The 22,731-nt window shown below is 54.1% G+C and overlaps 1 protein-coding gene across 1 annotated transcript; it reads left to right on the top strand.

Annotated features, from left to right (window-relative positions):
- Positions 1–2,626: 2,626 nt before the first annotated feature.
- Ms4a10 (membrane spanning 4-domains A10) lies at positions 2,627–21,600 on the top strand. Its single transcript, XM_047516485.1, has 8 exons — positions 2,627–2,683; positions 9,794–10,078; positions 10,466–10,585; positions 11,586–11,642; positions 13,410–13,541; positions 14,605–14,715; positions 16,750–16,862; positions 21,466–21,600. Exons 1-8 carry the CDS (start codon positions 2,627–2,629, stop codon positions 21,467–21,469), a joined length of 879 nt encoding a protein of 292 aa, XP_047372441.1. The 3' UTR covers positions 21,470–21,600.
- The last annotated feature ends 1,131 nt before the right edge of the window (positions 21,601–22,731 follow it).

The following is a 22,731-nucleotide window of genomic DNA, read 5'->3' as shown; positions in this document are numbered from 1 at the left end:
TCTCATTTCAGTGACTTACTTCATAACCGCAGGAACTTCTAAGGGTTGTCTCAGGTGTATCAGAGGTCCTAAGATGGGAGGGGGGAGGAAATCAGGGAGGGAAAGAGAAGGAGAGAGGGAAGGAAGAGGGAGGTTAGCCTCAGTCTGGGATCACAGCCCAGCCCACTGTCCTCTGCTAAGTCCCTCAGGGATTGTGTGGGACCAGGCATGGTGGCACAGGCCTGGAATCCCAGCAGCTCTGGAGGCTGAGGCAGGAGGATCGCAAGTTCAAAGCCAGTCTCCGTAAAGGTGAGGTGCTAAGCAACTCAGTGAGACCCTGTGCCTGAGTAAAATACAAAATAGGGCTGGGGATGTGACTCAGTGGTGGAGGGCCCCTGAGTTCAATCCCCAGTACCAATAAATAAATTAATTAATTAATTAATTGCGTGGGGACCAAATACCACAGATTAGTTAGGAGGAATTAAAGAACTAGGATATTTCCTCAAAACCCAGGCTGGAACTTGAGGAAACTGAAAGTCCCCTGGAGATGGTCCGTGTCCAGATGGCATGGGGCCACATATAAAAATGGTTGGAACTGTGCCTGGAAGCAGAGCCCTGTACCCCCATGCATTCCGGGGGGCCAGTGACCAGATGTGTGCAGTGTGGATCATACGAGACTGTAGCATTAGAGCAAGTACAAGTGGGAACAGTGTCCACCACTGAGAGACCAGGCAGATCAACCTATACCTCAGCAGAGGCCACAAAGTACAGGACTTGTGAATCGGAAGTCATGGAAGTTGACTGAGTTACCCTGAATTTGCAAGTTTAATCTTTCTAACACTGAGAGCAATGGGAGCTAGAGGTGGAATGTCCATGAAGAAGAATGCTGGAAGCTACAGAGCTATTAAAAGAAGGTCCATGTAAATGAAGAGGTATACTATGTTCATGGATTGGGAAGCTCGGTGTGTTAAAATGTCATTCTTCTCCAAAACTGATCTATAGATTAGATAGGATCACATTCAAAATTTCAGCAATTTGTTTGAGAGGAAATTGGCAAGCTAATTCTAACCATCCTATGGAAATTCAAAGGACCTAAAAGACCCAAGAAAAACTCAAAGATAAACAAAGTTGGGGGACTAAAATGACCAGACATCAAGACATAGTATAAAACAATAACTCAGAAAACATAGTCTTAATAGACAAATATACCAATGGAACAACATAAAGAGCCCAGAAAGAGACCCTCACATAGTCACTTGAGCTATGACAGAGCCCAATTGCAATTCAGTGGGGAAATAATGTTCTTTTCAATAGATGGTTCCAGAAGAATTGGATACTGGCACAGAAAATAAAATAAACTAATTCCTCCCTCATGCCATTCATAAAAATCAATTCTAAATGGGTCCTAGATCTAAATTTTAAAAGTAAAATAAGCTTCTAAAAAATAAGAAAAATATCTTTATTTCTTTGGAATAAGTAAAGATTTCTTAAACTGGACATGCACACAAAAACAATAATGATAAATGAGAAGATCGATAAGTTGGAATTTATTAAAATCAAGAATATCATGAGTGTGAAGATGCAAACCATAGACAGGAAAAAATTTGAAATATGAAATATCTGAGAGAGGCCTCATATGCAGGATATGTAAATAACTCCTAGGAATAAGAAAGGAAAAGATTGACTCCCTAACTTAAAACAGGCAAAGGACTTGAGTAGCCACTTCACCAAGGAGGATGTCAAAATGCCCATTAAAGCCAGGCACAGTGGCACATGCCTGTAATCCCAGTGGCTTGGGAGGCTGAGGCAGGAGGATCACAACTTAGCAAAGCCCTAAGCAACATAATGAGACCCTGTCTCAAAAAATAAAAAGGGTTAGGGGTTAGGGAATGTGACTTAGTGGTTAAGTGCCCCTGGGTTCAATTCCCAGCACCAAAAAAAAAAAAAAAAGGGCCATTAAATGTGTTCAACATCATTGGTCATTAGTCTAACTGCTAACATTGATGGGTTTGGGGACTACATTGCTGGTGGAAGGATAATGAAATAACTATGCTGGAAAAAATGTTGGGCCACATCTACTAAAGCTAACCACATGCGTATATTCTAACCGGACATTCTACTTCTGGATACATACCCTACAGAAACGAGCGAATGTCCACCAAAAGACAGGTACAAGGGTTTTCGATGACAACTTTATTCATAATAAAACTTGAAACTTCTCAGATGCCACCAATAGTAGAAAAGGTCATTAAATTGTAGTACACGTATTCAAAAGGAGTAGATGTAAAAGAACAACCAACCAACATCCAACACGTGGGTGAATCTCTAACTGAAAAAAGGCAAGTATTAGGAGCTTTGTGCTATTGGTATGAATTCCAAGGATGGGCATCCAAAACTAATGGTGACAGATGTCAGCGCAGCCAATTGCCCCAGGAAACAGCAGTGCTGACTGAGCCCGGCATGAGGCCATCTTCTGGGGCACGGGCACCTCTGTACCCTGATCTGAGCGATGATTACGTGGTTGAGTAAAAATTACCCTAACTGGAAACACTTAGACATTTCACTACATTATCACTTCTGCTTTTCAAAGTGGAGCAAAAATAGAAAACAGTACTGTCTTACTTACGTATTTCTGCAGAATGCAAACATGGTGGCTTTAACCACACCCAATTATTATCAAGCAATGCCTGTGGTCCGGATCCAGGTAGGTCCTCCGCCTTGGGTCTCTCAGGCTGCAACTGAGGTGGCAACCGGGCTGTATTCTCATCTGGAGGCTCAAATGGTGAAGAATCCGCTCCCCGGCTCCCTCGGGTTGATGGCAGAGTTCATTCCCTTGAAGCTTTGGGGCGGGGGCACCCAGCTGCTCTCTGGCTATCGGGTGTCAGCTGCCCTCAGTTCCTGGCCTCTTGGGCCCCACGGACCTCTCCGCAGCCACCTGCTAGGGAGGCAGTCTCCCATAACAACCTAATGACGCTCTCCGGGGGTCGCAAGCCACAGGTCCCACCCACTCTCAGAGGGAAGGGTTAGTGGGGGCCCCTAGAATCTACCCACAGTTACATTTCTGCTCATTTGAATTTTGCGAATGTGACAATGGGTTGTATTTAATTGGTTCCCAGTTTTAAAAGTACCACCCTGAGCCCTACAGCCCCCTAGCTCTGGGTTTCCTGTCCTCTCCTTACGACAGTCTCCACTTCCTGATCCGCTGAAATCTCTTCTCCAAGACTGCTGTCTTGGACCTCGTTGTCACCAAAATCAGCAGGCTTCCCAAGTCCTCATTTCAAACGTCATCGCTGGGGCCATTTCTTCCGCGTCCCACTCTACATGCACCTCCCACGGGCCCTGGAAGATCACAAACTGCTTTGACTCCGTTTAACCACTTACTCCGCAGGTGTGTTGGGGATACCTGTGAAGTGTCCTGACCCTGGGGACGGCAGGTGTCAGCCAAGGTCCCTGTCCTCACAGAGCTCACATTAACCCTCTGTCCCCATCCGACCGGTCCACCTCTGCCTCCCACCCAGATCTCTTCTCTGAGGCAGCGCCTTCGTCTACTTTGATGGCCCCTGGGAAGGAATTCAATCACCCACTCAAGCCCCTCTCCCTCCTGGGTCGGATGGTAGTCCATGTCACCTCAGACCTTGCTGCCCAGACCAGAAAGCGGTCCTGGGTCTGACTCCCTTCCCTCAGCCACGCCTCGTCTCCCCTCGGGTCGTTCTGGCTCGTCCTTCCTCACCCAGTCCAGTCTCCTGGACCTTCCCCGGGACTCTGACCCATCATTATCTGCAGCCTGCAGCCTGGCGTTGAGGCCCCTCACCTCCCAACCCATGCCCAGTGCCAGGCTTGCCCAGCCCATCGCTTGAGGAGATAACAGGCTGGGGCATCCCTCTAAAGTGCACAGGTCATTGAGTTACTGTTCTCCCCACGGCATCTGAGGCTCTGCTTCGCCTCAGGCTAAAGTACGAACTCGGAGCCCTGGAGACGGAGCCCCCACCTCTGCAGCCTGGACCCTCCTCTTGCACTTGACCTTCAGCCACCGTGGACCTCTGTGAGACCCTCTGTCTGGAGGGCTGTTCGCTGCCTGCCTCCTGCTCTCCCACCTGCCCTGCCTAACGCCAACCCTCCTTCAGGTCTCTGGTGAGAGGCCACTTCCTCCGGGTGGCCTCGCCTGCCCTGGTCCTCTCCCCCCGTCAGGTCTCCGCCCGGCCCTCCTGGTGCCTGCCTTCCCAGTGTCACACTGCTGACCAGACCAGAACACAGACTGGCCTCCCTGGTCTCTCTTTCCCCTATTGCTGCCTGAACAAGAGACCACAAACGAAGTGGCTTGGCCCAACACAGACTTACCGTCCCACGGTTCTGAGGTCAAAAGTCCCAAAGTCAAGGTGCCGTTGTCAGGACCGAGTTCCTGCTGGAGGCTCGGGGAGAATCCCATGGCCTTGTCTTTCTGGTTTCTGGAGCCTGGCGCCAGCCTCCACCCTCCTGCCTTCCCCTTGTGGTCACGTGGGGCCCACCGATAAGCTGTCATCTGTAAAGACCTAACTCAGTCACATCCACAGAGCCCTTTTTGCACAGAGATAACAGGGTCACAGGTTCCAGGGATTAGGATGTGGATATTTGGGGGACCATGACCTCAGACTCCTCAAGGGCAGGGGCAGCCTCTCGCCCTTCCCTGGTGCCTGGCCTGCAGCAAGAGCTCACGAAAGCTTCGGTACCGATAAGTCAGTCAATGAACAGGGCCATGGAAAACTGCAGGGCCTGGAAAGAGTCACCCCACAGTTGAGGAGCCAAAGCTGTGAGTAGTAGAAGGTCACGAAGCCACTGGTGGCAGGGGGCAGCAGCACCATGTGTCTGACACCGTGGCAGGTGGAGAGGGCTTTCCAAAGCCGCGAGCTCCCAGCCCCACTCCTCGCCTTCACAGGAGGGCTGCCCCACCCCCACCCCACAGGCCTGAGAGGGGTGAGTGCCCCCTCAGCAGGCATGACGGACAGGGAGATCCTGCCCTCTGCCCAACCATGCCGTGACCTTGCAGTGCACATCCCATTGAACCTGCAAGATAGCAGAGTGTGAGTGACCCCTGAGAGTGCACAGTGACCACAGATGCCAGCTGTGGCCTTCAGCATCTTCCAGGCCGGAGGGTTAACTCCTTTAACCTTCCTGCAAATCTCAGGTACTATTAGCCCATTTTACAGAAGGGAAAGTGGAGCCCCAGAGAGTTCACATAACTCACCCAAGACCACATGGCTAGTAGAAGTGGTAGAATCAAGATTTGGATTCAGACAGGTGGACTCCTGCACCAGCTCTGAAGCGCTAGGCTGTGCTCGGCAAGCTGAGGTCAGTACCCCTGGCACTGGGGAGGGACGGTCTGAGAATTCCTACTTGGTGCTTCCCTGCTTCAGCTTGGGAAGCTGGAGAGAGAGGCCAGACGGAAAAAGGAGCCCAGAGTGGGAGCTGGGGGATCCTTGGAGCCTGCTCCCCACCTCCTGCACCAGAGCCTCTCAGAGGATCTGCAGATCCCCAAGTGGGCACCGTGCTCAGGGGCGGAGCAAAGCTTCCCCCCGGGGCTGCCTGATGCAGTTCACCAGGCACGCCTGGATCCTGATTCCAACGAATCATCTGTGAAACTCCAACGTGGACTAGATACTTTATATCTAGGGAGTAGTAAAGCTGGTTTCTAAATGCACAGCAGAGATCTGCAGGGCTGCAGGGTTTCGCACTGAGCATGAATACGCCTCAGGGGACACAGGACTTGCTTTAAATTTTATTGTTGTGATCACGTGGCCATCCTTCTAAAGAGTCCGTATCTTTTAGAATTAAACACCAAAGCGCTTGCCAACAAAATAGCGGGATGTCTGGGTTTCTCCCTTACCAGCCAGGAGCACAAGATCAGCCAAGAGCTAATGACAGTTCTGGCTTGGGATGGGACGAAGGGGATTATGACATCATTCTCTCCACTTTTGTGAATGCTTGAGTTTTTCCAAAATCAAAAAGCTTCTTTCAAAATGCTCAGCCTCTGACTCCCTGAATCCTGCGCCCAAAACTGATTGACCTGTCCTGTCGTCCTTGCTGAGGAAACTTGCAACCAAAAGAGAGACACTAAAATTTTCACCTGCCTGCGTTGGGGGATTGGGGGAAGGCTCTGGCGGCTCCCACACCCTGGGCACCAGACAAGGGTGGGTCCGGGAGGGAAGAGATACAAAGTCTAAGGTTGTAAAGATGTTCTGATTTCCAGGGCTGAGCGCACCGTGGGGCTGAGGCAGCTCAGGGTTCCAGACATGGCTGAAGCTCAGAGCAGGGGTCCCCAGGCCTGGTGAGTGAGCCCTCCCCACAAAGACGGGGGTGTCTTCGTGATTCTGTGAGGTTGGAGGTGGGCGGGTGTCATTTAAGCTCCCAGCAGGGAGCAGGTGCCAGCCCTCAGCAACCGGCAGCTAGAGCATGGGTGCCCCGTGCCGGGGAGGACCTGCGAGGGGGAGCACCATCAGCCTCTGCCCCCGGGAAAGCCCCACCCTGCTGCCAGTCACTGCCCGGAGAGCTGGGAGGAACCTCGGTCCCCTCCGTTCCCGTCCTGGAGACACATACGTAAAAACAGTGTGGAGAAAGCAGAGGACCAGAGAGGACAGGGACCTGTCCAGGGCCACCTTTACAGAACAGAGGACTCTGTTTCCCACAGACCCTGGAACCCCTTGCAGGTGACCTGTCTATGCCAGGACCCCAACCCGAGGCACTAAAGGGGGTGGCTTTGGCACATGCAGGTGTTTTCTAACTGGCGTATGCTGAAGCCCGATCCTCTAAGGGACCCACCGCCAGCCTCTGTCACCTGGTGCAACTCAGTGCCTCTGGACTCCCACCCGGCTGCTTGGGGCGCACGCATGCGCACACACAGCCCTCGGGCGCTCTCGCTGTCCTCTAGGCTTTGCCACACAGTCCGACCAGGGTCACGTCGCTCATGCCCAGGTTTCCTGCGCCTGCGTGACCACAGACCTCACTGACAGACAGATCTCACCCGCATGGGTGCTCTGCTGTCCACTTCAGAACTCCACAGACTGACCGTGAGCAGCCGTCCGGGCTCTCGGTCACCGGCTCCGCACACTGGGAGCTCCCCTTCCCTCCCCACAAGCTCCCGGCCTCGCCGGCTGTGGGCAGGAGTCAGGTGGAGGCCATGAACTTAACTCCCAGAGGCGGGATGTGTCCTGTCTTAACAGGGGGCCAGACGAGGACAAGGTGGGGCCCAGCTGGCAGGATTCCAGGTGTGCCGTGGGCATCCAGGCCTTGGCCCGGAGCTGGCTGACCAGGGTCACTGAGGGCCAGACCCAGCACCCCATGACCTGTCCCCTAATCCTCACAGCCGTGCACAGAGATGGCCCTGGGCTCCCTGTGTGCAGATGAGGAGAGACAGACACCGTGATGTCCACAGCTGCCCAAGTCACGGCTCCCAGGAGTAAAGCCAGGACTGGGCCCTGGCCTGGACCCTCCCAGGGCTTGTGGTCGGGGCCACTCTGCTGCTCTTCTAGGGGGCGGGAGGCTCCTGCCAGCTCTGACCCTGCCCTCCCAGGGCCACAGGAACAAAAGGCATGTGTGCGGGACCCAGGGAGCTCATGACTCTGTACCGAGCACCAAAACCCTGCTTGGGGTCCCTGGGATGCCAGGCCAGCAGGACTGTGGGCCCTGAGCTGGCCGAGAGGCCTGGGGCGGGGACAATGCTAAGGAATTTCCTCCCCTCTGCCCTATTCTGCCAGCCTACCTTCACCCCCAAGCAGCCCTGCCCAGGGTCTGCAGGTGCTGTGGGCAGGGGCAACAGGCATGCGTATCACAGAACTCAGCTCACACCATGGCGGCTCTAGAAAGAGGCAGTGAGACCACCGCACCTTCCCTCTGGCTTCCTGGCACCTGTGTGCCTCCCCTCCTTGGAAGAGCCTCTACCCCAGGAGGAAGGGTTCAAGTTGGAAGCCATCCTAGATCAGAGCCAATCACCACCTCCGCCGTGGTGCAGATGTCCACAAGAAAGCTGAAAAGAGAGCAAAAAGGTCAAAACATAAAAATCAAATCCTCCAGAACCACAGGTGTGAAAGTTTAAGGTCAGTCTGACCAAAAGCAGGCCCTGCAGAATACCAACTGCACAGAATCATTGGACTATGAGGGGAAAAAAGTTCCTATGCCAATTCTGTTGGCAAAATGCCCTTAGTACTCAGAGTGCTCCACTGCAGGAATCCTGGGAGCAGTAATAAGTGAAAGAAGAAGGTGGCAGCCAGGGTTTTCCAAAGTTATTTGATCATGGAACCCTTTTATTGCAGATCTATTGAGGCCAGGGCTCCATGGAACATACTTTGAGAAAGGTCACTCTGTATTCTTAAATCCAACTTCCTACTGGATATTTGGACCACTTTGTCCACCACAGCACCCATAAGCGAAGGTCCAGGTGGTGGCACTTCTCTAGAGCCCAGATACTCACTACCCCACACTGTCACTGCAGGTCAGTGGAGATGTCAACCAGCAGCCCAGGTCCAAGAGCACAGGCGATGGAGTCGGACCACACAGGGTTCCAATCCCAGGCACTTCCCCACTGTGTGACCTTGGCCAAGGCAGGGGACCTCTCTGAACCTTGGGCTTCTCCTCTACGTAATGGTGCTGACTTCCTGGGAATTGAAGGAGGTTAGCATGCAAAATTGCCTCCTCCACAAGGCTGGCACGGAGTGCTCACCAACAGCAAGGACAATGTCTCTTGGATAATGTCCCTTTCTTTCTCCCCTGTCCATGACAGTCACCAGAGCTACTAGTCCTTCCCAACCCCCGCAAGGCTCATTCCCCGCTACCCCGCCCCATGGAAAGGAATCAATTCCAGCACCTCAGTGATAAACAAAACAAAGAAAAACCTAAAAAGTGTGGGTGTTCCAATGGGACCCCCTGAATTCACAAGTCGGTCTTAAAATCAAGGAGTTCCCCTGCTTTATTTTGTTTCTTCCAGGATAAAGAATCTGAGAGCACCCCACTCCCTTAATGACCCACTCACGAGCCCCAGCCTCAGGGAGAAGCCATTTCCCACCTCAATCCCACAAGCCAGCTCCCCTCCCCTCCCCTCCCAGCTCTTTGCTCCCCTGAGAAAGACTTCAGTTTTCCTCACAAGCCACCAGCAGCCCTGGAAGTCCTGATATACCCGTGGCATCCGTACACACTGTCACGGCCAGGTCCATATTGGCAAGTGGTGCTTTTAACCCTCTGCACAGCTTCTCCCACCCCTTTCTCACCCATTAAGATATCCAGAACATTCATCCCCATTTGCTGAGCCAAACAGCACACAAAGAATCGATGCCCACAGGCTCTGGTCAGCCTGCCGTGTTTCCAGTCCCCGTCATTTATTGGCTGTGCAAACTTGGGCAAGTGGCTTAACTGCTCTGAGTCTCGTTTGCGAAATGGGAGTGAAGACAGTATTTTCCTCGTAGTGCCAGAAGGATGGTAAAATAGGTGGTGCATGCAAAATGCTTATCCCAGGCCTGGAACCGAGAAGGTGCTGGTGAACGTTGGTGTTGAGACTGTTCAGTATCGACCTCCTGCCGTGTCAGCTCTTGCGAAGCCCTCAGCAGTTTTCTTCCCTTCTCTTCCCCTCCCTGCAAACCCAGGAGGTCTGCACATCCCCATAGGGAGTAGGGACAACAATTCAATCCCCTCCTGCCACCAACTGGCTCAACCCAGTCCAGTGGATGGGGACTGTGTCCTTGTAACCCCAGAGAGACGGGGAATAGCTGCTAATCCCCACTCCCAGGGGCCAGGTTGCTCCAGGTCAGATGGTGATCCGGGGCTACCAGACGGGCCAGCACTGTTCTGAAAGGCCCCAGCAGAGGGCAGGAGTGACAGGTATGATGTCACCAAGTACGAGCCTCAGAAACAAGACCAGCTGATTCAGCCTTTCTCCTTGACCCACAGCCAGGGTCCCCAGCCCACGGCCCCAGAAGTCGGTGGCACAGCTGAGGAGCTCCCATGGTGGCAGGGCCTCAGCCCGCCCCAGCCTGGGCAGACAGGCCCACCGGACACAGCCACTCAGCCCAGGCTTCTGGCTCCACACGGGCCCCGGGAGAAGCCCTGGAAGAGGAGCCGCCTTCTCTGGGAATTGGGTGTGAGTGTCCACTTCCCGGGCCCTGAGGGAGAGTGGGAGGGGAGGGGTTCAGAGGTGCTGGGCAGAAGGGAGGAGGAGGTCTCCAGCTTCCCTGCTGAATGCTCACCCTAAAATTCAAAAAGCAGGAGGGGAGAACCTGCCTGCAGCTGCTGCCCTGTGAGGCCTGGGCAGGGCCCAGGGTGCTGGGCACCAGAGCCAGTCCTGGGACAGATGCCCCTGCCACGTGGGACCCTGGCAGCTGGTCCTGGGGAGTGTCCTTCCTTGCAGACTAGGACCCCTGAGAGCACAGGGAGAGAATGCACTGGAGCTGGCAGGACCCAGGCAGGACGGCCACCCCAGGGCCCGCAGCCTGGGCCCCGCCTCAGCCACTCGCTCTTCTCCCGCCAGGCCTTCCACTGCGCCATTGCCCTGCTGCACCTGTTCTTTGGGGGCTACCTGCTCGCCACAGTCCAGAGTCTTCACCTGGTGGTGCTGAAGTGCTGGTATCCGTTCTGGGGGGCTGCCTCTGTGAGTAGGAGCCAAAGCCCAGCCCGGGGCTGGGTGGGCAGGGCAGGCTGGACAGCCCTGGCTGGACAGCCTGGGGCAGGCTTGGGCAGGCCAGCACCCAGGAGAGAAGAGCAAGCCTCCCCTTTCTCCAGTCTCCCCATCTCAACTTCCACCATCAGCCACGTTGGCCGTAGCTCCGTTCCAGGACCCTGTTGCTCCTGAGTTCCAGAACATTCCAGGGCTCTCTAGACCCTCCCCTGATTGAACAAGTGCATTCAGTAGGGAGGAGGGCCCTTGTGACTGGGGCCAGCTCCCTTCCTCCTCTGACCAGGCTGCCTTTGGACCCCGCAGCACATTGCTGGAGCCCGTGACATCTGTGTCAGGGTCCTTCTGCAGGCGCCCACAGGATGCAGCCTGTGGCTCCTGTCCTCCCAAAGCCATGGCCGAATGGGGAGATGAGACGAGACCAGTGCCATTTCCCTGAGGCTCCATGTTCCTCCAGGGCTCCGGGGCACCCACCCCATCCCTGAATCCCCTGTGGGAGAGCCGCTTTTGCCCTGTCTCAATCCCAAGGACCCTCTTGGGCAGGTGTCTGACCCCCCAGCTCCACCTCAGCCCTGTATCCCCATTGCCCCGACTCAGAGCATCACAGGATGCTAGAACCTTCTGTACAGGCGGTGCCTGGTCATCCTTTGCACCCAAGGACTGGCACAAAAGTGCTCAGCAAACGTCTGAAAGAATGATCGCACAGCCACACAGCCCTTAGCCCAGGCTAACACCCTCCCACTGCGGATGCAGAAACGCCTGGGCAGGGGTTAAGTGCAATAGGCGTGGACGGGAAGGCCTTGGGGCAGGGGCGGGAAGGGCCGTGGGGCAGGCAGGACCTGCTGGCTTCATCTGAGGACGGGCTCTCTTCCTTGCCTGCCACCAGGGGCTGGTTTTCTTGGAGAATGGAGGGAGGGGAATTGTGGGTTTCAAGAACCCCAACTTCTCTCCCTTGACTTTCAAATGTGGCCTGCAGTATCTCATTTCAGGGATCTTGGCAATAACGGTGACGACATTTCCTAAGCCCTGTCTGGTGAGTTGGTGCCTCGAGATCCTTGCTACCCATTCCAAGCCGAGTGTAACTTCAAGGTCATCTGTGGGCAGTGGCGCGTGGACAGGCCACTGCAGGGGCGGGGGAGGGATTTGCCAGGAGCAGTCATGGGTCTGTAGGACAGCAGAGGGCGTCTGAGCAGAAAGGTCTAAATGCAGACGGTCAAGGGCTCGGCTGGGAGGAAAGGAAGCCGAAAAGGCTCCTCCCCAGGTCGTGGGGCGGCAGGGCACAGCTTCCAGGCACCCAGTCCCCCCGTCTAGAGCGGAGCCTTGCTTCCCCGGCGAGTCTTCCCGGGTTCTGATCTCAGTCACTACGTGGCCATCCGCCCAGAAGCCAAAGTCCCCCACGGCGGAAGTTTGAGAACCACGCTGGCTCTGCCCTCATTCCCCGGTCCTGGGTCTGCTTCTGGACACCTGCTGCCCCCACACGCTCCTCTCCATCCTGCATCCTCCTCGGCCCCCGTGCTGGCCCTGTCACTCTGACCTGAGGGTCACCAGCGTGTTCTGCACACACAGCCTGAGGAAGTGCTGTGGAACACAAGTCCCCCCAAGCCCGGGTGCCCGGGGCGCTCAGCTTGCCTCCCACGTCAGCGGGCCCCAGCCGGCACCTGGGTTTCCCTCCTCCCACCTCAAAGGCCAGGCAGATGGACCGCCGCCCCGACCCTTCTGCCCTTGTGCCCTGTCCTGCTCCTCCGCACTCATCTTTCCCAGCTGTGACAGTCCCCATTCCTCAAGACTCTGCTTCTTCCTCCTCCTGGAGGTCTTCCTGCCAGCTTCTGTGTCCCCACGGCCCTTTGGACTTACCTGGGCAGCAGGTGTAACAGTATCTTTGTAGCCAAGAGTGGCCCAGGTGGACACAGAGTAGACATCCCACACTTGACTGAGAGGGTGGAAAGGAACAGATGACGGAAGGACACCCCTGCGTATCACAGCCCTTGACCTCAACCCATGGCAGGTCCTCCTGCCCCTCCCCACCCTCTGCCCCAGAAACCCTGGCCTGGTCCTGCCTTGTCTGTGCCCCTCCGCCTGGACGGGGGTGTGGCCGTTCCCTGCCTTCCTCAGACAGAGAGGAGGAGGGAGTTGGTGCAGTTAGCCCAGCAGAGGCGGGGGAAGCTCAGCAAAGACCTGCCCATTCCGCAGGCCTCACCTGCCTGGGCTGAGAACTGTAAGATCCCCACTTCCGACCCCTGAGCACAGGGACCCTCTTACTGTGAAGAAATCCCATTCTAATATAAAAAGCTGTAGATTTCGTGAGTTCATGGTCTTTCCTCATTATAAGGGTTTGCATTTGGCCATGTGTTCTTGGAATAATGCTTAATTAACCCAAGAGGGTGATGGATACAGGACCACTGTGGAATGGGTGGGGGGAGGGCAGACCTTGGTGTGTGGGGCTGGGACACCTTCAGGGATACTCCTGTGCTTTCCTGGGGGGTGGTTCATTCAGGTGTCAGGTCCCTGGTCAGTTGGCATATCTGACATAGGATGGCCGGGGGACCTGGCAATGGGGAGTCCTTCCTACCAAGCTCTGTGGCTCTGGCAGGGTTCTCCTGATGTAGCATGGGAAAGCTGGCCAGGTCCTCCTCTGGGGCCAATACCGCAGAGCCTCATGTGTGATGAGCAGCTTCAGGCCCAGAGACTGGCGGAGTCCCTCTGGAGTCACAGAGGAAGCTCCCAGCAGGCCTTGGGGGAGCACCTAGGCCTGAGTCTCGAGGCATGGACCCTGGCTCCGACGCCTCCTCTTCGCTTGTAGAAGGGGCTGTGCCTGACGGCGAACCTCGTCAGCTTCCTCTGCGTGCTGGCTGGCCTCTTCGTCATCGCCAAGGATCTCTTCCTGGAGAATTCATTTCCGTGGCCAATCTGGAGACCGTACCCCAACTCCACAGTGAGTGCACAGCCCCAAAGAAGCCTCTGCCCTGGGCTTGGCTGGAGGAATCATCCAGCTCTTAGGAAACCTCCTCTGAAGTTCAGGTGCAGGCAGCCGAGCCCGCGGCTGCTCTGTGCCCACCGCTCCCCAGACACAGCAGAAGGGATGTCCAGCCTTCTCCCACGTCGGCTTCAGGGAACTGAACAGGGCCCAAGGCCACTGATCTGACCCTGCTTTTATAGAGGGACAAACTGAGGTCCGGGGGGCTGTCTGAGATCACCTGGCAAGTTGTCACAAAGCCAGGGCCGCGACCTAGAACCGCCCACTCCCCAGCCAGGGTTCTAAATCCCACCCACGGTGATCCCTGTCACCCACGAGGTTCCAGCAGCCTAGAGTTGGCCCAGTCGACCTCGCTCTTCCTGTGTTACAGAGGTGACACTGAGGCCCGGAGACGCTAAATCCGGTGACTAAGGCCTCACGGCAAGTCAAGGGTACAGTGACAACTCAAAGCTGGGCCTGTGCCTCCAGACCCCACCGGCCACACCACAGCTGCCTGCACAGCAGGAGGTGACCAGGATTCCTACCAGTGCCCCTGGGCAGGTCCCAAAGGTTCTGACATGGCCACCGGCTCTCACACCCACACAGGCACACACACGTGCACACCCACACAGGCACACACGTGTGTCCCTACTGAGTATACATCAGCAGCCTTGGGAGCTGTCACCCAGCTGCTTGGTGGTCCTCAGCCCCCTCTTCCCTTCCCCCACTGTAAAGGATGCCCCTTCTGGCCCAGGTATCATCACCTGTGGTGAAAAGTTGAATCAGATGACCCTGAAGGCCACCTTCAGTTCTCTCAGAGACCCCCCGAGATTTCCCAGTCCTCAGACGTTAGACAAGGACCCAGACGTGGAGCAGTAACTGAGCCGCCCCAGCCCCAGAGCCCCTCCCCTCCCTCCCCATGAGCTCCTGAGCACTGAGGCTCCTGCCACTGAGCTTGGATCTGACCCCAGCCGGGCAGGCCGAGCAACCGAGACAGACGCCCAGCAGGGCCCGGCCCTGTCCCTGTCCCCTCCCCCTCCAGAGCCACGTGCAGAGGCTGGAGCTGGGCCTGCTCTGCTTCGCCTTCCTGGAGCTCCTCCTGCCCGTGCCCTCCGCCATCGCGGCCTGTCGTGAGGACCGCCAGGCTGCAGAGGTGAGTCCTGCTGGGGACAAGGGGCTGGGGAGATGGCTCCGTTGGTAGAGTGTTTGCCTCGCAAGCACAAGGCCCTGGGTTCAATCCCCAGCACCACAGGAAAAAAAAAAAAAAAAAAAAGATAGGGACAAGAGGTGGCAGAGACCACAGAAAGGGGGTGAGAGCAGACGGGTCCTGAGCAGCCGTTCCACTGGCTCATTCATTGGTCACGTTCCTGAGACCAGTGAGCAGCAGCACCCTTCAGGAGGGGAGAGAGAAGGCAGGCGCAGGGGAGAGGTTGGGGGCCCGCAGAGGAGGCACCAGGGCGCTCAAGGCCTCAGGGAATCCCACGATGGAGACCCGGCAGGATTCAGACCTGCAGGATGGATGGAGGAGGGACTTCCAGCAGAGGGGCAGTGTGAGACAGGACCAGGATGGCCTGGGAGCCTCAGCATGTGAGCGGGTGAGGCGCTGGGCGCGTGGAGGAGGCCTGAGCTCCGTTAGGCCCCCGTTAATGTGAACAACTACATAGAGTCACGTGCAGGCGTCTAGCACACAGTCTTCTACATAAACATCCCTGCGCCTTCCCAACCGTCCTTTTAGGCAGGTACTTACTTCCTGCTGCGCAGATCAGTAAACGGAGGCTTAGAGAGGTCACCACTCCCCAAGGCCAAAGAGCCAATGAGGAAAAGCCTGAGGCACATCCAACCCACAACCAAGTCCTTGTCCATTAGGAGGGTGGCAGGGTGGCAGACTGGGACTGCCAATGACCCCAACAACCCCAAGGTCCCTGGTCAGAATTATCTCCAAGTCTCCTTTCTTTAATGGAAAAATCGTTACAGTATAATCTCAACCTTAGAACCCTGTAAAACATACATTCCAAATCCCCGGAAGCCCGCGCTCAGACTGAGCATCTCCATGCAGTGGTACCGAGTTACCGATGTGACTTAGTGGCCCTCGAGTTGCACTTACCACCAAGCATAGATGCCTGGCCCTCTGGCAGGAAGTCCTATCAGGACCTTAGAGAGCTGGACGGAGTCCCAAGCCAGTGAGGCCCACCCCGTTTTTAAGGATGGGAGACTCAGGCCTCTTCCTGGCTGCTGGAAGTAACAATAATTGTTCCCATTTTTCGGCACTTGCTGTGTACCAGGCACGGGCCGAGTGCTCCAGGGGGCTGTATTTGTTCCTTACTGCTGCTGTAACAAATTATCACAAGTTATGTGGCTTAAACTGATTCCGATGTAGCTTCTTAGTGCCCCGGAGATTAGCAGTTAGCAGTGGGTCTCGACGGGCTGGAACGGAGTCAGGATTGGCAGGCTGCGTTCCTTCCATGACGCATTAGGGAGAATCTGCCTCTTTCATCTTTTAGAAGTGGCCGCATTCCTCGGCCTGTGGCCGGGGATTAAGACATGGACATCCTTAGGGGGAGGCTCTGCCCACCACACTGGGACTTGCAGCTGTTCTGGGAGTCAGGCTCTGCCGTCCATCTTAGAGAAGAGGGAAAGAGGCTCAGAGGGTTAAGTGGCTTCCCTCAGTCACACAGCAGTAAGTGGCCATTCTAGGCCTCCCCTGAAGGCTCCTGGGCCTCCTCCATCTAAGAGGACAGTGCCAGGGACAGGTTGTGCAGCACTGGCTTGGTGCCACCTGGTCACCAATCAGGAATGAGAATGTGGCAGCAGTCAGAGGACGCTGCAGGCGTTAGACATGCCCGTGGCAGGTACTCCTGCGACAAGGGACCTGGCCCATCGCCTGGCCCAGCTGGCCTGGCCTGGCCCACCTCAGGGAGCCCAGCAAGGTGAGTGACTTACCTGTGGTCGCCAGGACACCTGTAGCGGGACCAGAACAGGGGCCCCGTCCACTGACCGCCCCCCGCAGGCTTTTCCCCCTCCTTCCTCAAGACCAGGGCGGGCGGAAACAGTCACATCAGCCCAGGGAGGTCACTTCCTCCATGAGGCCTCAGTTTTCATCTTCAGAGGTGACCCAGTGGACAAGGGCTTTGTGAGCAGCCAGTCACACACAAGCTGGGCAGCAGGGACACTGACTCCTCTTTTGCAGGACAAGGATGATCCCTCCCTCACTCCCGACACGCCACTGGAATTCAGGGGCCTGTCCCTGGGGCCTCCACCATCCTACGAGGATGTGATTCAAGGTGAAGGAAAACCTCAGAGGTGAAGAGGCTCCGCCCCAGTCACCCCGGGACCTCGGAACCGCCCTGGTCCCATCCTCCCGGCACAGACAGCAGCCAATGCCCAAGGGAAAGGGGCAAACGGCACTGTTGCTAGAACCTTCCGTGCCAGGAGAGGTGGCCAGGGCGGGGTGGCCCCTTCCCACCTGACTTGACTGGCGGGAACTGCCTCCTCTGAACCCGAATGTGATCAGACCCAGTCGCCCACCCCCCGCCAGCCTCCAGAGCAGACCCCGGGCAGCAGGTGTCCACGGTGGACACACAGAGGGCTGCCCGGTAGCCAAAGAGGGAGCTCTTCAGCATGAGGGGGAAGCTGTGTGTTCCAAATGCCTGGATTTGGGGTGGAGGTCATGAGTCACACAGAAATGTGTGACCAGTTCTCTCCTCCAAACTACCAGTGGGTCTCTGCCTCCCTGGGCCTCAGTGTCTCCATCTGTAAAGTGGGTGGTTAAGATGATTCAGGAGCCTCTCCGGATCTCAGAGGCCAGAGGTCAAGAGAATTCAAGGTTCTGGTGGTGACCTCTGAGGCTGCCAGTGGTCCGCAGCCTCTGAATCCCAAACCCCGCCCCGCTCACTACCCAGGGGCCGTCACCAAGGAAATGCCTCATGGTCCTGGCTTATTGGTGAACTGTGTTATATTCTTACTATTTCCTTAAAGTGATTTTTTTTTTTTTTTTGCTTATTTTAAAGGGGCAGCTTTGTAGCAACAAGTGGGAAACCATTATCTTTCCATAAATAGACACTAAACCCCAAATAACATAGATGTGGTGAAATTAACCAAAACGTGACTCCCCACCCCACCCTAAGATCTCACCAACTGCTCCGTCCCCTTGTTCCCTGGGGTTCCCTGAGGTTCCCTGGACCCCCCAAGCACACCCCACCTCTGAGCCATCACCCTCGGCTCCCTCTGCCTGGACTCTCCTCCCCCGGGGTGTTTGCAGAGTTCCCTCTTTGTATCTTTACTGGACCACCAACTCTAGGCCAGCGTCAATATCATCTGACCTTTGTGACCATCTGGGATGCGGGCACTGTGACTATCCCTTTCACACAGGCTCAGAGAAGTTCAGTAAGTTGTCTAAGGGCACACAGATAGTGTACACCCAGGGCTGTCCTGGGTGTATTTGCCCTTGCACTGAATATTCCAGGGTTCGGGGTTCTCTGAATTTTGCTCTCTGCTTTGTCACTGCCACTTCTGACTGTCACCTCTGGCTAGGGTCACTGGCAGCTCTGATCTGCTGCTTCTAAGTTTCTATGGGTTCCATCTGGCTTTAGAATAAAATCTAAAACTGAAGTCCCTAGGCCCTGACAGATGGCAGGGGAAGCCATGTAAGTGTCTAGAACAAAAACCTTCTTTCAAAAGATGAATGGACTTGGTGGAGTGAATCTCAGCCTGGCTCTCGGGAGACCTAGGTGCTAACCCCAGCTCCGCCAGTAACTTACTGTGTGATCGCCACTCAGCCCCTTTCCCTCTCTGGGTCCCGGTTTCCTCATCTGTGGAAGAGGACACTGCGCTAGATGGGTGCTTGCATCAGTGAAGATAGAAATGGCCCAGCTGCTCGGGAGGCTGAAGCAGGAGAATGAGAAGTTCAAGTCCAGCCTGGACAACTTAATGATTCCATGTCTCAAAGTAAAAGAATAAAAAGGACTTGGGCTATAGCTCAGGTGTAGAGCACTTACCCAGCAGGTGTAAAGCCCTGGGTTCAATCCCCAGTACTGGGTGGGGCTGGGGGAGGAGATATAAATGGCACATGACTTGATTCATATTCTTTAAAGTTCAGTAAATAAGAGCTTGCCAAAATGATCTCTTAAAAGGGATGCAGCCTCTGCCACAGGTCAAACAGGATAGGCAGACCTCAGAGGAGGGTGGTGTCCTCAGTAGAGAAGGCAGAATTTCTAACACCAGGTCAGAAATTGCGAGCGGACTTGACCACGGTTGATGCTATAGTTAGATTTGTGTCAACTTGTCAACTTTTTCTTTTTCTTTTTCTTTTTTGATCATACTGGGGATTGAACCCAGGGGCTCTCTGTCACTGAGCTACATTCTCAGCCCTTTTTATTTTTATTTTTTATTTTGAGACAGGGTCTCACTCATTTGTCCAGGCTGGTCTCAAATTTTTTGATCTCCTGCCCCCAGCCTCCCAGCATCATTTTTACCCATTACAAAAAATACTTATACATACAGAAAAGTTAAAAGAATAATATAACAAATACCCTTAAGCCCTTCACCAAAATTAGAGAGTTAACATTTTGCATGTTTGCGTTCTCTCTTTCTGTACTTATATCTTATGTATGTACGCATACATGTGTATAAAGCACATATATACACACGCATATACATAAATTCATATCTATACCATTTTTTAAACTATCTCAAAGTAAGTTGTAGATATCATGATTCTTTGCCCCTAAATTCTTTCACCTGCATTATTTCCTAAAATAAGGACATTCTTCAATTGATAATCTTAATTGTCACACTAAAAAAAATTAGAAATAATTTCATCATTCTAATATCTTGTTCCTATTCAGATTTCTCCCACCAAACCAAAAATAGCTTTATTGTGATTTATTTTTAACCTGGACTCACATTTCATGCATTATATTTGATTGTTACATCACTTTTTTCCCCCTTAATCTAGAACAATCCTCTACCCTTGTTTCATGACATGGACTTTTTGAGACACGGCAGTTTGTGGAATGGCTGATGGTTTCCTGGTGGGTCCTCTCATGGTTCCTCCTCCCTGTAGCCTGGCAATAATGTCTAGACCCTCAGGGCTTGGTCTGATGCAGGAACCACTGCTGAGAAGAACATTCTGGAAAGGATGCTGCATTCCTCATGCTGCACCCCCTCTGGGGCACTGCAGCGGGGGCTGGGAAGGCCCTCGTCCCTCAATTAGCAATGCTGGGCTCAGGGGGACAGTTTTATTCCTTTTCCTACAAGAGTGTTTTTGTTTTTGTTTTGTTTTTTGCGGTGCTGGAGATTGAACCCAGGGCCTTGTGCTTGTGAGGCGAGCATGTTACCAACTGAGTTATCTCCCCAGCCCCAAGAGTTTTTATTTTAATGAAGCAGCATGCATCACTTATCCAATAGGAAAACGTTGCGATGTGTCTTTCTGTAATATAACAACATACGCTACAGGAAAATTTCAAATGTTCTAAACCTTAACTTCCTAGTACTAGATTGAAAGCAATGTCTTAAACTCAGTATCTTTTCTTTTTACCCAGAGTTGCTCTTTATCACATGCATGCAAAAATGCAGAGTCTCTGGGAATGTAGATCCCTGAGGGTGCATAGGATTACCAGTCACAGCCAGGTCACGGGACCGTGTGAGTCTGCATACAGGCTGGGGACGTCGAGCTGAAGGATCAGTAGCTTATCTGCCTGCTCTGGCTCTGGACGCTTCCACAACCAGGAGCCAAAGAAGGAAGGGTCACAGCTGGCATCGCTAAACAACACCTCCTGCGTTCAGATGCCAGCTCAGTGGACTTGGAGCCAATTAACCAGAATCCTCAGGTGCCTGGGTCCCCACAGATAGGTCTTTTCCACTCCCTGGTGAAGACAAGGTCCAGTGAACCTTGAACCTGGGGAGGGACAGGCTGTGTGAGCACATACACCCTGCTGAGGTCAGGGGCAAGAGCAGCTGCGGTGGGGGTGGGGTGGGGTCAGAAAGAGCACCTGGGGCCCCTCCACCACCTAATTTCCTCCTGCTTGCAAAACTTTACATATTCTAAAAATCATTGAACTGTAGGGGAAAAAAATAAGTCCATCTAAAGCCATTTATTAAATAAATAATGATATAGCTGGGCGTAAAGGCACACGCCTATAATGTCCCAGCAACACGGGAGGCTGAGGCAGGAGGATCACGAGTTCAAGGCCAGCCTGGGCAACTTAGCGAGACCCTGTCTCAAACTTAAAACTAAGAAGGGCTGAGGATATAGCTCAGGAGTAGAGTGTCACTAAATAAATAAATATAATGATACAAAACAGAAATATTTAAGAATCTTGCAGATAGAGCTGGAAGCTTCAAATCTGGGAAATAGAGAAAGAAGATCTTTTCACCCCAACCGGTTTGCAAAAAAAAAAAAAAAAAAAAAAAAGGATTTGCCCTCTGTGGTTGAGATTGAAAATCCCCTGTGGCCCTTGAACCTGGAATTCTACTATCGACTATCATTGAAATTCCGTGTTGGAAGAATCTGTGTGGATCATTTTGCCCCTCATGTGACAGATGGAGAAACTGAGGCCCAGGAGGGAGAAGGGGCTTAGTGAAGGCAGCCAGCAGCCCTGATGGAGAGGAGACCAGAACCCAGGCCTGTGGGGTTGCCCCTCCGCCCATGGCTTTCCCAGCCCCAACCTCCTGCCCCCCGGGAGCCCGAGGGCACAAGAAACATAAGTCCCCTCTGCGTCTGACCCCCACCCTGAGTCTCTGGCTCCCAAGCCTACTGTCTCCTCCAGTCTGTGAGGCAATCCTGCAAACTCTAACCCTACCTCTGCCCCAGGATTATCCAGCAAAGCCCCAAAGGCTCCCTGAGGTAGGTCACAGAGGCTTGTCAGCATCTGGCTCATTTATCCCCCGCTCTTTCCTCCCACAGGTAAAGACTGAGCTCCTTCTGTGCTGTGTCCCCACATGCCAACCCCAACGCGTCCCCAGCCTCCCAGAGGTCTCTCTGTGGGGTGAGACGGGCCCGAGTCAAATGATCATACAAATAAATATGACCTCTCTCAAGAAAAACTGAAGAATTATTAGGGAACATGATGGAAACCTGAGGAGGAATTTGGTGGGGTTGGGGAGGAGCGGGGGTTGGGGGTCAAACACTCTGGGACAATGGGTACATCTTTTTTTCCTGTTTCCTATGCTATGAAATTATAGCATAAATGAATACTTGATCCCAACCATGAGACAAAGATTGATAGCACTGGAAATGACCTTGAAGACTGCAATCTCGTCCAACATCTCCATTTTACAGATGGGGAAACTGAGGCCCAAGAGGGGAAGGGACTTACCAAGGTCAACCAGCTTGTACTATTGGAAGCAACCAACTTGCCTCCCTCTCTCATTAGTCCTCCGCCTACTGACGTCTCCAACCAGCTCCTGCCAAACAGTGAGGACTATTCCTGGTCCCTTTGCCAACTCCCACACGGGGTCCCAACCCCAATAGCACCACCCTCCAGCTTTTCCGATGGTGGCTCTGCCCCACTGTCATGACCCACAGAGGTGGCAGAGAAGTCTAGGGAAATAATCCCTTAAAAAAAAAAAAAAAAAAAAAAAAACAGAAAGAGCTGAGCATGGAGGACGTGGGAAGGACCAGCACTGGAAGCAGAGGCTGTGAGCCTGGGCTCGGGGCCCTCCCCCGGACGCCAGCCCCAGCCACATCTGCCTGGGTTCAGGACAGCCCAGGGAAGATGGCAGGATTGTAAACACGCAGGCTTTGTATAGGGATGTAGCCTTTTCTGCAGGGCATAGGCAGATATCTCCAAAGGAAGCCTCTCCTCAGGGCCTCATGACGTCTACAGGACCCTGGTGCACACAATCCCAAGCCTCAGGGGGGCCCACCCCATATTCTTGCAGCTGCTTTACGTCTGGCACAGAAGATGACACCAACATGTACGGCAGCCACCTATGTGTGTCACAGCTGTGAGGGACACTTTGCACGTAGTATTCCATCTAGTCCCACAGGGTCCCATGGAATGGGTCTCTTCCTCCATGTTGGTGAGCTCTGGGAGGTTCGCTGGCTTGCTCAGGTATGGAGGCGTGTGACTCACCGCCAGGAGGCCTCAGAGCATCGCCAAGGCCTAGCCTAGCACAGACAGCAGGACAGGAGGGTTAGGAAGGGCCAGGGTTCTGCAAACTGTCCCTA

Source organism: Sciurus carolinensis, chromosome 11 (genome assembly GCF_902686445.1).
Source record: "Sciurus carolinensis chromosome 11, mSciCar1.2, whole genome shotgun sequence".
Taxonomy (NCBI): domain Eukaryota; kingdom Metazoa; phylum Chordata; class Mammalia; order Rodentia; family Sciuridae; genus Sciurus; species Sciurus carolinensis.
The sequence above is the reverse complement of the archived record's forward strand: the minus strand, read 5'-3'. Positions and strand labels throughout refer to the sequence as shown.

Bases quoted from the DNA above. Each gene is read 5' to 3' on its own strand.
- Ms4a10 (XM_047516485.1), top strand. From the start codon at position 2,627: ATGGTGGCTTTAACCACACCCAATTATTATCAAGCAATGCCTGTGGTC. The intron at 10,586-11,585 runs GTGAGTAGGAGC...TGTGGCCTGCAG, and splicing joins CGTTCTGGGGGGCTGCCTCT to TATCTCATTTCAGGGATCTT. The intron at 11,643-13,409 runs GTGAGTTGGTGC...CTTCGCTTGTAG, and splicing joins CATTTCCTAAGCCCTGTCTG to AAGGGGCTGTGCCTGACGGC.